The sequence below is a fragment of the Schistocerca nitens genome, unplaced genomic scaffold (assembly GCF_023898315.1).
Source record: "Schistocerca nitens isolate TAMUIC-IGC-003100 unplaced genomic scaffold, iqSchNite1.1 HiC_scaffold_519, whole genome shotgun sequence".
Lineage (NCBI taxonomy): Eukaryota > Metazoa > Arthropoda > Insecta > Orthoptera > Acrididae > Schistocerca > Schistocerca nitens.
In genome coordinates this window covers 513419-525475 of record NW_026046052.1, presented here as the reverse complement: position 1 = coordinate 525475, position 12057 = coordinate 513419, and the positions used below count along the sequence as shown (strand labels likewise).

Genomic DNA, 12057 nt, shown 5'->3' with positions numbered 1-12057 from the left:
TTGATGGCGGCCGTCACCATCTCAGAGGTGCGCGGGTGCGCAGGCTTGGCGCGCGGCTTCTTCGCAGACGCCGCAGACTTGGCCTTCTTCGTCGTGCCGGTGGCGGCGGGTGCCGCAGCAGTCTCGTTCGTAGCCGCCTGATCTGCCATTATTTCGACGACGCGCGTACACACACGAGAGCGAGAGCGAGAGCGGCAGGCGGCAAGCACGGCGGCAGAGAATAGCCGCCGCGCCGCCAGGCCCAGCCAGTGTCGCGGGCGGGCGCGGACGGCCGAGAGAGCGGCCGCCACTCTGCGCGCCGCCGCGCCGCGCCTCCCGCGCTTGCTACCATTCGAGTGCGAGATGTCGCAGCAGACGGACGTGCGCGGAGCGACGGGTGTGGCGGATCGCCGTCCGGCGGGGCTTGCCCCGTCGGCGGCCCCATCCGGCCCCCCATCTATGACGACCAGAGCTATGGCAGAGAGGAACACGATTATGACGGACCCGGCTTCGACTATGGACCTCGATTTGGCCGATTTCTCCGATACTTCCATCGACGACGACGTCGTCCTGAGGCAGACACCGTCGACGGCGGCTTCTCGGAAGAAGAGGGGCACTGATAGTGGTTCGCGCGCTGCCGATGTGCCGGATGATGGCTTCCGCAGACCGCCGAAGAAGCGTCAAGCGCGGGCGGCGCAAGCTCAGCCGCAGGCGACGGATATTCCGGTGCACAACCGATTCGATGACATCCCTGAAGACGCTGACGATGCGGCTCCGCCCACTCTCCAGCACCAGGCGCAGCAGCAACAGCCGCCACCGCAACAGCAGAAGCGTATTCCACCGATCGTGCTGCAGCTTCCCTCGTCCTATAAGGAATTTTACGAGTGGTTGAAGCAGCACCTGACGCAGCCTTTCACCGCGCGCCAGACGGGCGGCGACAAGCTGAAGCTTTCTGTCACCACCCTCGACGACTACTCCACCGTTATGGACTTCCTTGGTTCGCAAGGCATCCCGAATTATACTTTTCCGGTCGTTCGGCCGCCGACCTTGAAGGTGATTCTTCGGGGGATTCTTGAGTCCCTCCCTAACGACTGGGTCAAAGAAGAACTGGAAGACCTCGGCTTTGCCGCCACGATCGTGGATTACCACAAAATACCGGGCACTAACCGTCGGTCGGGCCTCAGAATCGTCATCCTTCCTGATACGCCTGACCATCGGAAGATTTTCAACGTCACCCGCCTTTGCGGACTTGTCATGTCTGCCGAAACGCTCCGCAAGTCACGTGGGGTAACGCAATGCTACAGGTGCCAAGGCTTCAACCATGTTGCCCGTGGTTGTACGATGCCTTTTGTTTGCGTCAAGTGCGGCGGCGCCCATGACAGTCGGCAATGCCAAGTACCTCGGGAACAACCTGCGAAGTGCGGCCTGTGTGGCGGACAACACCCCGCCAACTTCAGGTCGTGTCCTAAGCACAAGGAGGCCAGCCGCCGGCAACGAGGGCTTCCCCCGCTCACCGCCAGGGATCGCCGCCGTAGGACCGCTGTCGTCAGCAGCACTCCTGCCAGCTTCCGCCACGCGGGGGCCCAGCAGCAGGGACGGGACTCACTCTCGCAATCTCGCCCTCCTAACGCCTGGCAACGTCCACTTGCTGCACCGTACGTCATCCGCAGAGACGCCCCTGCGTCCTCTGCTGCTCCGACGGACGTTCCCGAAGGCCCCGCCGCCTTTCCGCCGTTGCGCCGCCGCCGTCCCGTCGACCTCACTCCGCAGGACAGCCAGCAGCCGGGTGTCGACTCCCACGACCTCTTCACCCTCCTCCAAACCATGATGACGGCGGTCACCGAGATGAGCCGCGCCATCCAGGCGTTGCCCGCCACACTTGCTGCCACCGTAGAATCTACGATCCGAAGCGTTCTTCACACCACCAGTGACGCTCCCCAGCATCATGGATAGGGTGCGACGCATCGAGGAACTCCGTATTTCCACATACAACGCAGACGGACTTTTCCGCGATCTCCTGGAAGTCAAGCACTTCCTTGCAGCCCACAACATTGACATCTTCCTCGTGACGGAGACGCACCTGAAGGCGGGTCTACGGGCCAACATCGCAAACTACAAGTGCTATCGCTACGACCGCCCCACCCGCGGTGGCGGCACCGCGATCTACATCAAGCGGAACATTCGCCACTATGTCGTACCCACGCCACCGTTACGACAGATGGAGGCGACAGCTGTGGCCGTGGTGACCTCGGCGGGGGTGGTCACCTTCGTCTCCGTCTACCGTCCTCCACGCTACCTGCTGGACTTGGACGACGCCTATGCGCTGCTCCGTCTCCCGGGGAAGCTCTTTTTAGCCGGCGACTTCAACGCAAAACATGCGGCGTGGAATTCTCTGCACACCACCCACAGCGGCCGCCAATTTCATCAGGTCATCGACAGGGTTGGTGCTTACGCTTGCGGGCCGGAGGAGCCGACCTGCTACCCATCCCGCGGCACGCCGGACGTCCTGGACTTCGCCGTCACAAAAGGCCTGCATCAATTCCTGACGGCTGACGTCGTCCATGAGTTGAACTCAAACCATCTGCCGGTCCTCTTCAATCTCGCTGTTGATCCCGCCGTCGCCTCGCCTCGCCTTCACCTTCGGCGCACTGATTGGACTGCCTACCGCGCGGACGTCCTCGCTCGTGTGCGGCCGCGTCTTGACGCCGACATCCACGACGTCGATGCTGACGTCGCTGCCTTCGCTGATGACGTCCACTCCGCCCTGCTGCGATCCACACCGCCGTCCCGGGGCACGCTTCCCCGGCGCCCGGGACTCCCGGCCGACATTCTGGATCTCATCCGCGTGCGGAATCGCCTCAGCAAGGAATGGCGCCTCACCCGCGACCCCCTTCTGAAGCGGCGTGTCAACCTCCTCCGCCGTGACATCAAAGCCGCCATCAGCGCTCACAAGAACGAGCAGTGGGCTCAGAAGCTGGCGTCGTTCACTCCGGATCCCCACGCGTGGGACGCGGTTCGCTTCTTCACCAAGCGGAAGCACGCTCTGCCTCCTCTGGACTCGCCGACTGGTGTCGCCTATACCCCTGTGGCTAAGGCAAACGCCCTTGCTGATGTGTTTCAGGCGAACTTCGTCCCTCTCGACGATCCTGTGGACGCCCAGTTCGTTCATGATGTGGACCGTGGCCTCGAGGCCTACCTCTCCGCCGACCACCGTGACGACGACCATCTGCCAGTCTTCACGACCGATGAGGTGACCTCCTGCATCCGGGCGATGGCCGCTAACAAGGCTCCTGGTGCCGACGACGTTCCTGGGAAGGCGCTCAAGGAACTGCCTCCTGCTGCTTTTGCCTATCTGGCCCGCCTATTTACTGCCATACTAGTGACTTGTACCTATCCGGCTGCCTGGAAGCATGCTGTTGTTGTCGCCATACCCAAGCCGGGTAAGGACCGGAAGAATCCTAACAACTACCGGCCCATCAGCTTGCTTCCGCAGCTCAGCAAGATTTTCGAGCGGCTTCTCCTTCACCGGCTCAAGATCATCATGGACCGTCGTCGCCTGTTACCTCCGGAACAGTTTGGTTTCCGGGGTGGCCACTCCTCTACGCAGCAGCTCGTCCGCGTTGTTGAAGCGATCACCACGGCCTTCAACAATCAGGAGTATTGTGGCGCCATTTTCCTCGATGTCACCAAGGCTTTCGACAGCGTGTGGCACTCCGGGCTGCTGTGGAAGCTCCATATGCACGGATTTCCGCGGTCCTTCATCTGCCTTCTGGATAGCTATCTGCGGGGCCGCACCTTTGTGGTCCGCATTGACGACTCGACGTCGACGCTCCGACCCATTGCCGCCGGCGTCCCGCAGGGCTCGGTCCTCGGTCCGACCCTGTACTCTCTGTATACGGCCGATCTTCCTACCTCTCCCCGGGTGGAGCGCGCGATGTACGCCGATGACACAGCGATCTTCACCCGCAGCCGGTGGCCTCAAGCCATGTATCGACGTCTCCAGGACGCGTGCGCCGCCCTCGAAGCGTGGGCGACTCTTTGGCGTGTCCGGTTCAACGCTCAGAAGAGCCAAGCCGTGGTCTTCACGCGCAAGAGGACCCCGCCACACGATCAACAACTCCAGTTATTCGGCGAGGTCATCCCCTGGACGCCGACAGCCACCTACCTCGGCGTTGTGATGGACCGCCAACTCATCTGGCAGCAGCAGGTGCTAGAAGTTCGCCGGAAGGTTGAGCAGCGGCTGGGGGCGCTTTATCCCCTGCTGAACGAGCACTCCGCGCTCTCCGTCAATAATGGGCTCCTCATCTACCGGATGTTTGTGCGTCCTGTGATGGACTATGCCTGTGCTGCTTGGGGAAATGCGGCGCACCGACACCTCCATCGCCTACAACAGCAGCAGAATAAGGCTCTTCGCCGGATTTTCCACGTGCATCCCCAGTTTCCGGCGCGATATCTTCACGAAGCTGCCCATGAACAGGAAGTCCTCGCTCGCTTTCAAGCCATCGCCCAGAAGATGTATGCCACGGCTGCTGCTTCGGATAATCCCCTTCTCAGGAACCTTGGGGCGCCTGTAGATGACCGTGACCTCTATCAGAGGCCCGTTGCGCTGCTCCGTCGCTAGCGACAGCAGTTGCAACTTTCAGAAACTTCAGTTCCCCATGATAGTCTGTTTCCACCACCACATCCTTAGATGACAATAAAGAAAATCCTGATGTTTCTCTTTTCCGTTCCTCAGACGGTGTAGTAAATGCCTTCGGGTACATGCTACATTACTCCCACTTGATGAAGTTAGATGATAGTGGACTGGAGCGCTTGCTACCGCCCAACGTCCGACAGCCTGTGCGGACCAGCCCCAAACCTGCGCCGCAACCACCCGCGCCGTTCAAACCACCGAGGATGGGGCTACACACGGCCACACCACAGTCGCCAACCAGTCGCCACGGCAGCGCCGCAAACCACGGCCAAACTGCAGCTACCGCGCGCTACAGCCTGGCTCGGCCCGCCGAGAATCGCCGCCCCCGCCCACATGCCGCCCCCACAGCCCCAGCCGACGACCCGCCACAATGGCCAAACCTTCGGCAAAAGTGCCACACCGTCGCCGCGCCAGCCCGGCCAGCGCGGCCGCCGCCACAGCCACACAAGCGGAGGCGTGCGGCGATGCCGGCCGTGCAAACGCACCTCCGCCGCCCCATCGCCCTCCCACCGTTTCCCGATCGGCCCGCAGCCGTCGGGCCACCTCGCCCGCCAACATTCGCGCCCCTTTCTCACAAAATTGCCCGCCGCAAACAAAACGGGCGCCGCCTGCGCAACATCGGCACCGGCCAACCGAGCGCCGCCGCCCCTCGCCGCTTACGCGAGGGGGGCTGACCGCCGTCCGCAACTACAGACACACCGAATCTGCCTCCAAGCACACACGACAGCCGACCTCCTACATTTATACGCCGCAAGCCACCCAACGGTGTGTGGCGGAGGGCACTTTTTACGTTACGTGCCACTGTCGTCATTGCCTCCCTTTGCCGTTCCAGTCGCGTATGGTTCGCGGGAACAACGACTGTCTGAAAGCCTCCGTGCGCGCTCGAATCTCTCTACTTTTACTACATTCGGGATCTCCTCGGGAGGTATATACGTACGGGGAAGCAATATATTCGATACCTCATCCGGAAACGCACCCTCTCGAAAACCTGGCGAGCAAGCTACACCGCGATGCAGAGAGCGCCTCCCTTGCAGAGTCTGCCACTTAACTATCACGGTTACCACATAACCCTGTGACGAAACGTTGGACCTTTCTCTATCTCCTCCGTCAACCCGACCTGCTACGCATCCCACACTGGTGGGCAACACTCACGTATGGGTCGGTCGAACGCGTGTTTTTGTAAGCCACCTCCTTTGTTGATGGACTACATTTTTGCTAAGCATTCTCCCAGTGCATCTCAACCTGGTACCCGCCTTACCAACAATTACTTTTATCTGATCATCATTCCACTTCCAAATCATTCCGCACGCATACTCCCAGATACATATTTTACAGACGTCACAGCTACCAGTGTTTGTCCCGCTATCATATAATCAATCATACAATAAACGATCCTTCTTTCTGTATATTCGCAATACATCACATTTGTCTATGTTAAGGGGACAGTTGCCACTCCCTGCACCGGGTGCCTATCCGCTGCCGATCGTCCTGCAACCTCTCTGTATACTACATACAGCACATCATCCGCGAAACGACGCATGGAACGTCCGGCACTATCTACTAGCTCATTTATATGATATGAATTGTGAAAAGCAATGGTCCCATAACACTCCCCCGTGGCACGCCAGGGGTTACTTTAACGTCTGTAGACGTCTGTCTCTCCATTGATAACAACATGCTGTGTTCCGTCTGCTAACATCTCGTCAATCCAGCCACACAGTTGGTCTGATATTCTGTAGACTCTTACGTCGTTTATCAGGCGACGGTGCGGAGCTGTATCGAACGCCTTCCGGACGTCAACGACAATGGCATCCACCTGGGAGCCTGTATCTCATATTTTCTGGGTCTCATGCGCAAATAAAGCGAGCTGGGGGTCTCACACACGATCGCTGTTTCCGGAATCCAACATGGATTCCTACATAGTAGACTCTGGAGTTTCCACAAACGACATGATACTCGAGCAAACAACATGTTCTACAACACATCGACGTCAGAGATATGGGTCTATGGTTTTTGCGCATCTGCTCGACGACTGGGACTACCTGTGCTCTTTTCCAATCATTTGGAACCCTCCCTTCCTCTCCAGAGACTTGCGGTACACGGCTGTTAGAAGGGGGGCAGGTTGTTTCGCGTACCCTGTGTAGGAATCGCGAATTGGTAATCCCGTCGGGTCCGGCGGACTTTCCCATTCCTCCTTGGACACTTATTTCGATGTCAGCCGGTTTCTCGTTCGTGCGAGCATTTAGAGACGGAACTGCAGTGCGGTCCGTCCTCTGTGAAACAGCTTTGGAAACAGGTGTTTAGGTATTTCACAGCTTTACGCGTGTCATCCTCTGTTTCAATGCCATCACCATGCCGGAGTGTCTGGATATGCTGTTTCGAGCCACTTACTGATTCAACGCAAGACCGGAACGTCCTAGCATTTTCTGTCAACGTCGGTACATAGGGTTTGTTCTACTTTCGAATTCACTGAACGCTTCACGCATAGCCCTCCTTACGCTCACACTTTGGACATCGTTTAGCTTCTGTTTGTCTCGGAGGTTTTGGCTGCGTTTAAACTTTGGGTGAAGCTCTCTTTGCTTTCGCAACAGTTTCCTAACGTTGTTGTTGTAGTATACCACGGTGGGTTTTTTTTCCCATCCCTCACAGTTCGACACTCGGCACGTACCTGTCTAAAAACGCATTTTTACCATTGCCTTGCACTTTCTCCATGAACACTCAACATTGTCAGTGTCGGAACAGGCATTTGCCTTTTCATCTGTCGGGTCGTCTGCAAATCTGCCTTCTATTACTCTTGCTAGCCAAAACAGATAGATACACCGTCCTCCCTGCAACGGCCTTATGATCACTGCGTCCCTGTTCTGCACATACAGAGTCGAAACACGTTCGGGTCTGTTTGTCATCCGTAGGTCCACGATGTTATCTCCACGAGTCGGTTCTCTGTTCATTTTGCTCGAGGTGATTTTCGGACAGTGCACTCAGTATAATGTCACTCGATGCTCTCTGTCCCCCTACCACCCGTCCTGAACATCATCTGAGTGTCCCAGTCTATATCGGGTAAATTGAAATCTCCACCTAAGACCCTAACATGCTGAGGAAAATGTATGTGAAATGTGTTTCCAAAATCCGTCTCTCCGTTGTTCTGCCACTAATGCTGCTGCGTCGGGAGGTCGGTCAAAGGAGCCAATTATTATTAAACCTAGCTCGGTTGTTGGGTGTAACCTCCACCCACAATATTTCACAGGAACCATCCACCTCTACTTCACTACAGGATCAAAACTACTACTCAAACAGCGACGAACACACCACCACCGGTTGCATGCAATCGAGCCTTTCTAAAACACCGTCTGTACCTTTGTGACAATTTCGGCAGAATTTATCCCTGGCGTCAGCCAGCTTTCTGTACCTTATCACGATTGCAGAGCTTCGGTGCTTTCTCTGTCAGCGCTTGCGGTTCCGGTACTGTACCAACGCAGCTTCGACAGTTGACAATTAACAAACGATACCGATTGCTGCTTGGTCCCCGCACCCGTTGAGGCTGCTGTTGCCCCCTTTCTGTACTTGCCCAAGGCCATCTAACCTAACAAAACCGCCCAGCCCACGCCACACAACCCCTGCTACCCGTGTAGCCGCTTGTTGCGTGTAGTGCTCTCCACCTAAGACTATAACATGCCTTCGACATTCGCAGTGTACAACACCTTAGGTTAGGGTTGGCGTCGCTTGGGTTAGGTTAGGTTACGTTAGGTGGACGTGGGTTAGGTTAAGGGTTAAAGTTAGGTTAGGCGTCAAAGTTAGGTTAAGCGTTCGGACGTGAGGCGTCAGGTGGCCGCACCTACCTTACGGCCGGACATCTTAGGTTAGGCTAAGGGCGCCGAGGTCACGTTACGTTCACCTTCGGGCGCCACACGTAGCTGTCACAGGTAGGTAGTAGTTCGGTCGGTCGGTCGTCGGCAAGCCGCAAAAAACTACAGACGACGTCGACAACAAGACCGAGCAGGAGGCAGATATATACCGAGCGCCAAAGAGACCGACCACACACACACACACACACACACACACAAAACAACAAACACCACCCACCGGCCAAAGGGGCACCAAAAAAACCCACAAAGCCGAGCACCACACGTCGCGACCAGAGGCAACCCGCAACCGCAACGGCGCTTTCCGCACCGGGCCGGATGCACGTACGACAACACCGCTACCCGTACACAAGGCCTCCCATTGCACACAGCCGCTCTGTGTTCAACATCATCAATGGCGCGCCCGCGGCTCGTCGCGGTCGCAGCCATGACGCCGCCGCCACTTTTGCACCAACACATTCACGCACCGCAAAACAGCTCGCCGACCCACCGACACAGCACAGCCGACAAACAAAAACAACCGCGGCGGCGGCAACAAAACAAAACAAACACCTCGCACCAAGCGTCCGACAGAAAACAAACGGACAGGCACACAGGCCTCTGCTAACGACCACGACACAGCGGCACGCTGCCCCTTTCCCGCCACTCTCGATTCACAGCGCACGCGACCCCGTCGTCGACGACGACACGCGACGGGCTCGCTTCCCGCAACCTACACCTTTCCGCCACTACGCACGGCTCCACCCGACGCCCGTCGCAACGGCACTACTGCACGCACTATCACCCCCGCCGCCGCCGCCGCCGCCGCCGCCTCCTCCTCTCTCCCCCTTCCCGTACACAACAACACAGCCAAAAACACACTCACGACCCAAACATAACAACATGGCACGTGCATCGGCGCACACCCCCAACCAGTCACCGTCGACACAACCACACGCAAGGCACGGAAAAACCGGCGTCCTTCCACGTTGCCATCAAAGCAGCACAAACAACCACACAGGAGGAACCACCAACAACTGCCGGCCGGCCGGCAACCACCAAACGCACATTCCCGCTCGCCACCACACACCTCTCGGCAGCCGTTTCGCAAAGACATGACATGACATGACGCGACATCATCGCATCACGGGCGACGCACGCACACCGACCCACTTTCCCGCCCGTCTCTCTCTCTCTTTTTCTTCCGACGCCTTCGGCCGAGCACACACGTACGTGGCACAACGCCCAACACAGTCACACACAGTCGACAGGCGCACGCCCAGGCACGCAACGACGCAGCGCAGCAAAGGCGCCCGCGACACATACCTCCTCTCCCGTCTCGCCGCCGACCGCCAGCCAGCCACTCGCAATGTGCACTGGCCAACCGGACACACGTCCACCGCGCCGCCTCCGACCACCCGCCAGGGGGCGCTCACGTCCGCGACAACAGCGCGGCCCGCCGCCGGGCGGGCCCAGCCCGGCCCAGGCGGCGCGCGCTGCTCTGCACTCGGCGCGCCGCGCCACACATCCTGCTGCAGACCGGGCTCGTCTCTCTGTACGCGTCTGCGTCTGCCCGCATCTCATCTTCCTGCGCATCAACACAAACGAGGCCACGTGAGCAAACCCCCGTCACAACGCCACATCACGCACTGCCTTGTCGACCGCCTAAATAAATGCACTCACCCACCAGCCATCCGCTTCGTCCTCTTCTTGCTTACTCGTTGTTCGTCGTTGTTGCTGCTGCACCAGCACCAGCACCAGCACCGGCGGCGGCGGCGGCGGCGGCGGCGGCGGCGGCGGCGGCGGCGGCGGCGGCAGCGGCAGCGGCAGCGCACACAGCCCCCAGCCGGCCGCATCCGAGGGGGCCCCGCCGCCAGCGTCGCCTCCTTGGGCACAGGTGCGGTGCTGTGGCCGCCCATCCAACCGCATTTGCTGGCCGTCCCAGCCGCCAGGCAGGCGTTCCCACTGCCGCGCACCGCCTCTGCTGCAGAAGACGAACAAACGAAACGTACAAACATACACGCACCCGAAGCGTGGCCACACACGGACGGGACCGACAGGCTCCAAGGCGACCAAACGATGGAAAAACAAACACAAAAACAAAAGACACGCGAGCGAGCGAGCAAGCACGCAGTCGCCTCGCCTCTGTCCTCCCGCCCCCGCCCTTCTCCCCACCACATGCCCACAAACACCACCGCCTGCCCGCATCTCCACATTCGCCCCCTCCATTTGTTCCCTTGCGTTCGTTCCTTCCTTCCTTCCATGTGTCTGCGTGCGCGGCGCCTCTCCAACATCCGCCGTCCGTCCGTCCCGTTTTCGCCGTACCACACGCCACCGTCGGCGCCGCCTCGCCTCCTCCCAGTCCACCACCGCCGCCGCCCCTGTCCGCCCCGCACACCACCATACACCGCTGCTTGTCCCGGCCGTTGCCACCAAAGGCGCCAGCCGCAAACCGCGCCAAACGCCGCAGCGCGCGTGCGTCCTTCCTTCTTGCTTGCTTCTCCGTGCCGACGCTGCCTCTATTCCCGCACCCATTCGGCCGACAAGCACTGGCGTCGACGACACAGCCGTTGGGCTCCGGCACTGCGCGTACCGGAGTTACACGCGCACCCCCCCTCGCGAACGCACGACTCATTCTCTTTGTTGTTTCTCCTCTTTCTTACGTCTTCGTTTCTTGTTTGTTTGTTTGTTTGTTTTTTTTTTTTTCCTCCCACCGCCGCATGTGACACAATGGCCTCCCTCCCCCTTTCGTTCGTTGTCGCCGCTTTGTTTCTCTTTCTCATTGGTGCACGTCCGACGCGCTCCATTTCCACCACACCACGGCCATCGGCCTCCTCAACGGGCAGGCGCAGTGTGCCATTCTCCGGCGCACAAGCACACCGCGCGGCTCGCTCTCCTCGCCCCCACGCCACGCCACGCCACGCAGCACAAATGATGCTGTCTCGCAACACGACACACGGTGCGCACACCCCCGACCACGCGGCTCTTAAAAGGCATGGCACCGGCGACATGCGCCGCCCCGGCCCGCATCCGTCGTCTCACGTTCACTGCCGGCCGCGTCTGAGGCTACAACCGCACCACAACAACGGTCCCCTCCCGGCAACACATTTGTTGCACAAACACAACCGCCGAGCGCAGCGCGAGCCACCCACACGCGCCCTCCCCGTCTTTAAAAGCCTCCGCGTCTCCTTTCTCCTTTCGCGCCCCTCCCATCTCCCGAATATGCCAGCAGCGGTGCCACTACCGCGAAACGGACACGCCTTCCGGGCCACATGCAAGGGCACGCCCACCACCAACTACTGCCATATTCGCGGACGCAGTTAGGCAACACGCAACGCACTCTCCACCTACTTTCTCTCTCTCGTCCATTCTCTTTAAAACACACGAACCAACCAACCACGGCTAACACACTTTTTCGCGACACCTTTGACTGCGTTATCTTGACCGTGACGGCAGCTATCGACCTTCCAATTCCCCACTAAACACACACACACCCCTACATACACACCCTTCGCTACACCGGACAACAACAGCGTACACAACAGG

At 59.2% G+C, this 12057-nt stretch overlaps 1 protein-coding gene across 1 annotated transcript; it reads left to right on the top strand.

Moving 5' to 3' along the window:
• The first annotated feature begins 342 nt into the window (after positions 1-342).
• LOC126232512 (WAS/WASL-interacting protein family member 2-like) lies at positions 343-9630 on the top strand. Its single transcript, XM_049942759.1, has 2 exons — positions 343-788; positions 8904-9630. The coding sequence occupies exons 1-2, from the start codon at positions 343-345 to the stop codon at positions 9628-9630; spliced, it is 1173 nt and encodes a 390-aa protein (XP_049798716.1).
• Positions 9631-12057: the final 2427 nt, after the last annotated feature.

Excerpts from the sequence above, each read along its gene's own strand:
- LOC126232512 (XM_049942759.1), top strand. The coding sequence starts at position 343 with ATGTCGCAGCAGACGGACGTGCGCGGAGCGACGGGTGTGGCGGATCGC. Across the intron at positions 789-8,903 it reads CACCAGGCGCAGCAGCAACA|CCGCTCTGTGTTCAACATCA; the intron begins GCCGCCACCGCA and ends CATTGCACACAG.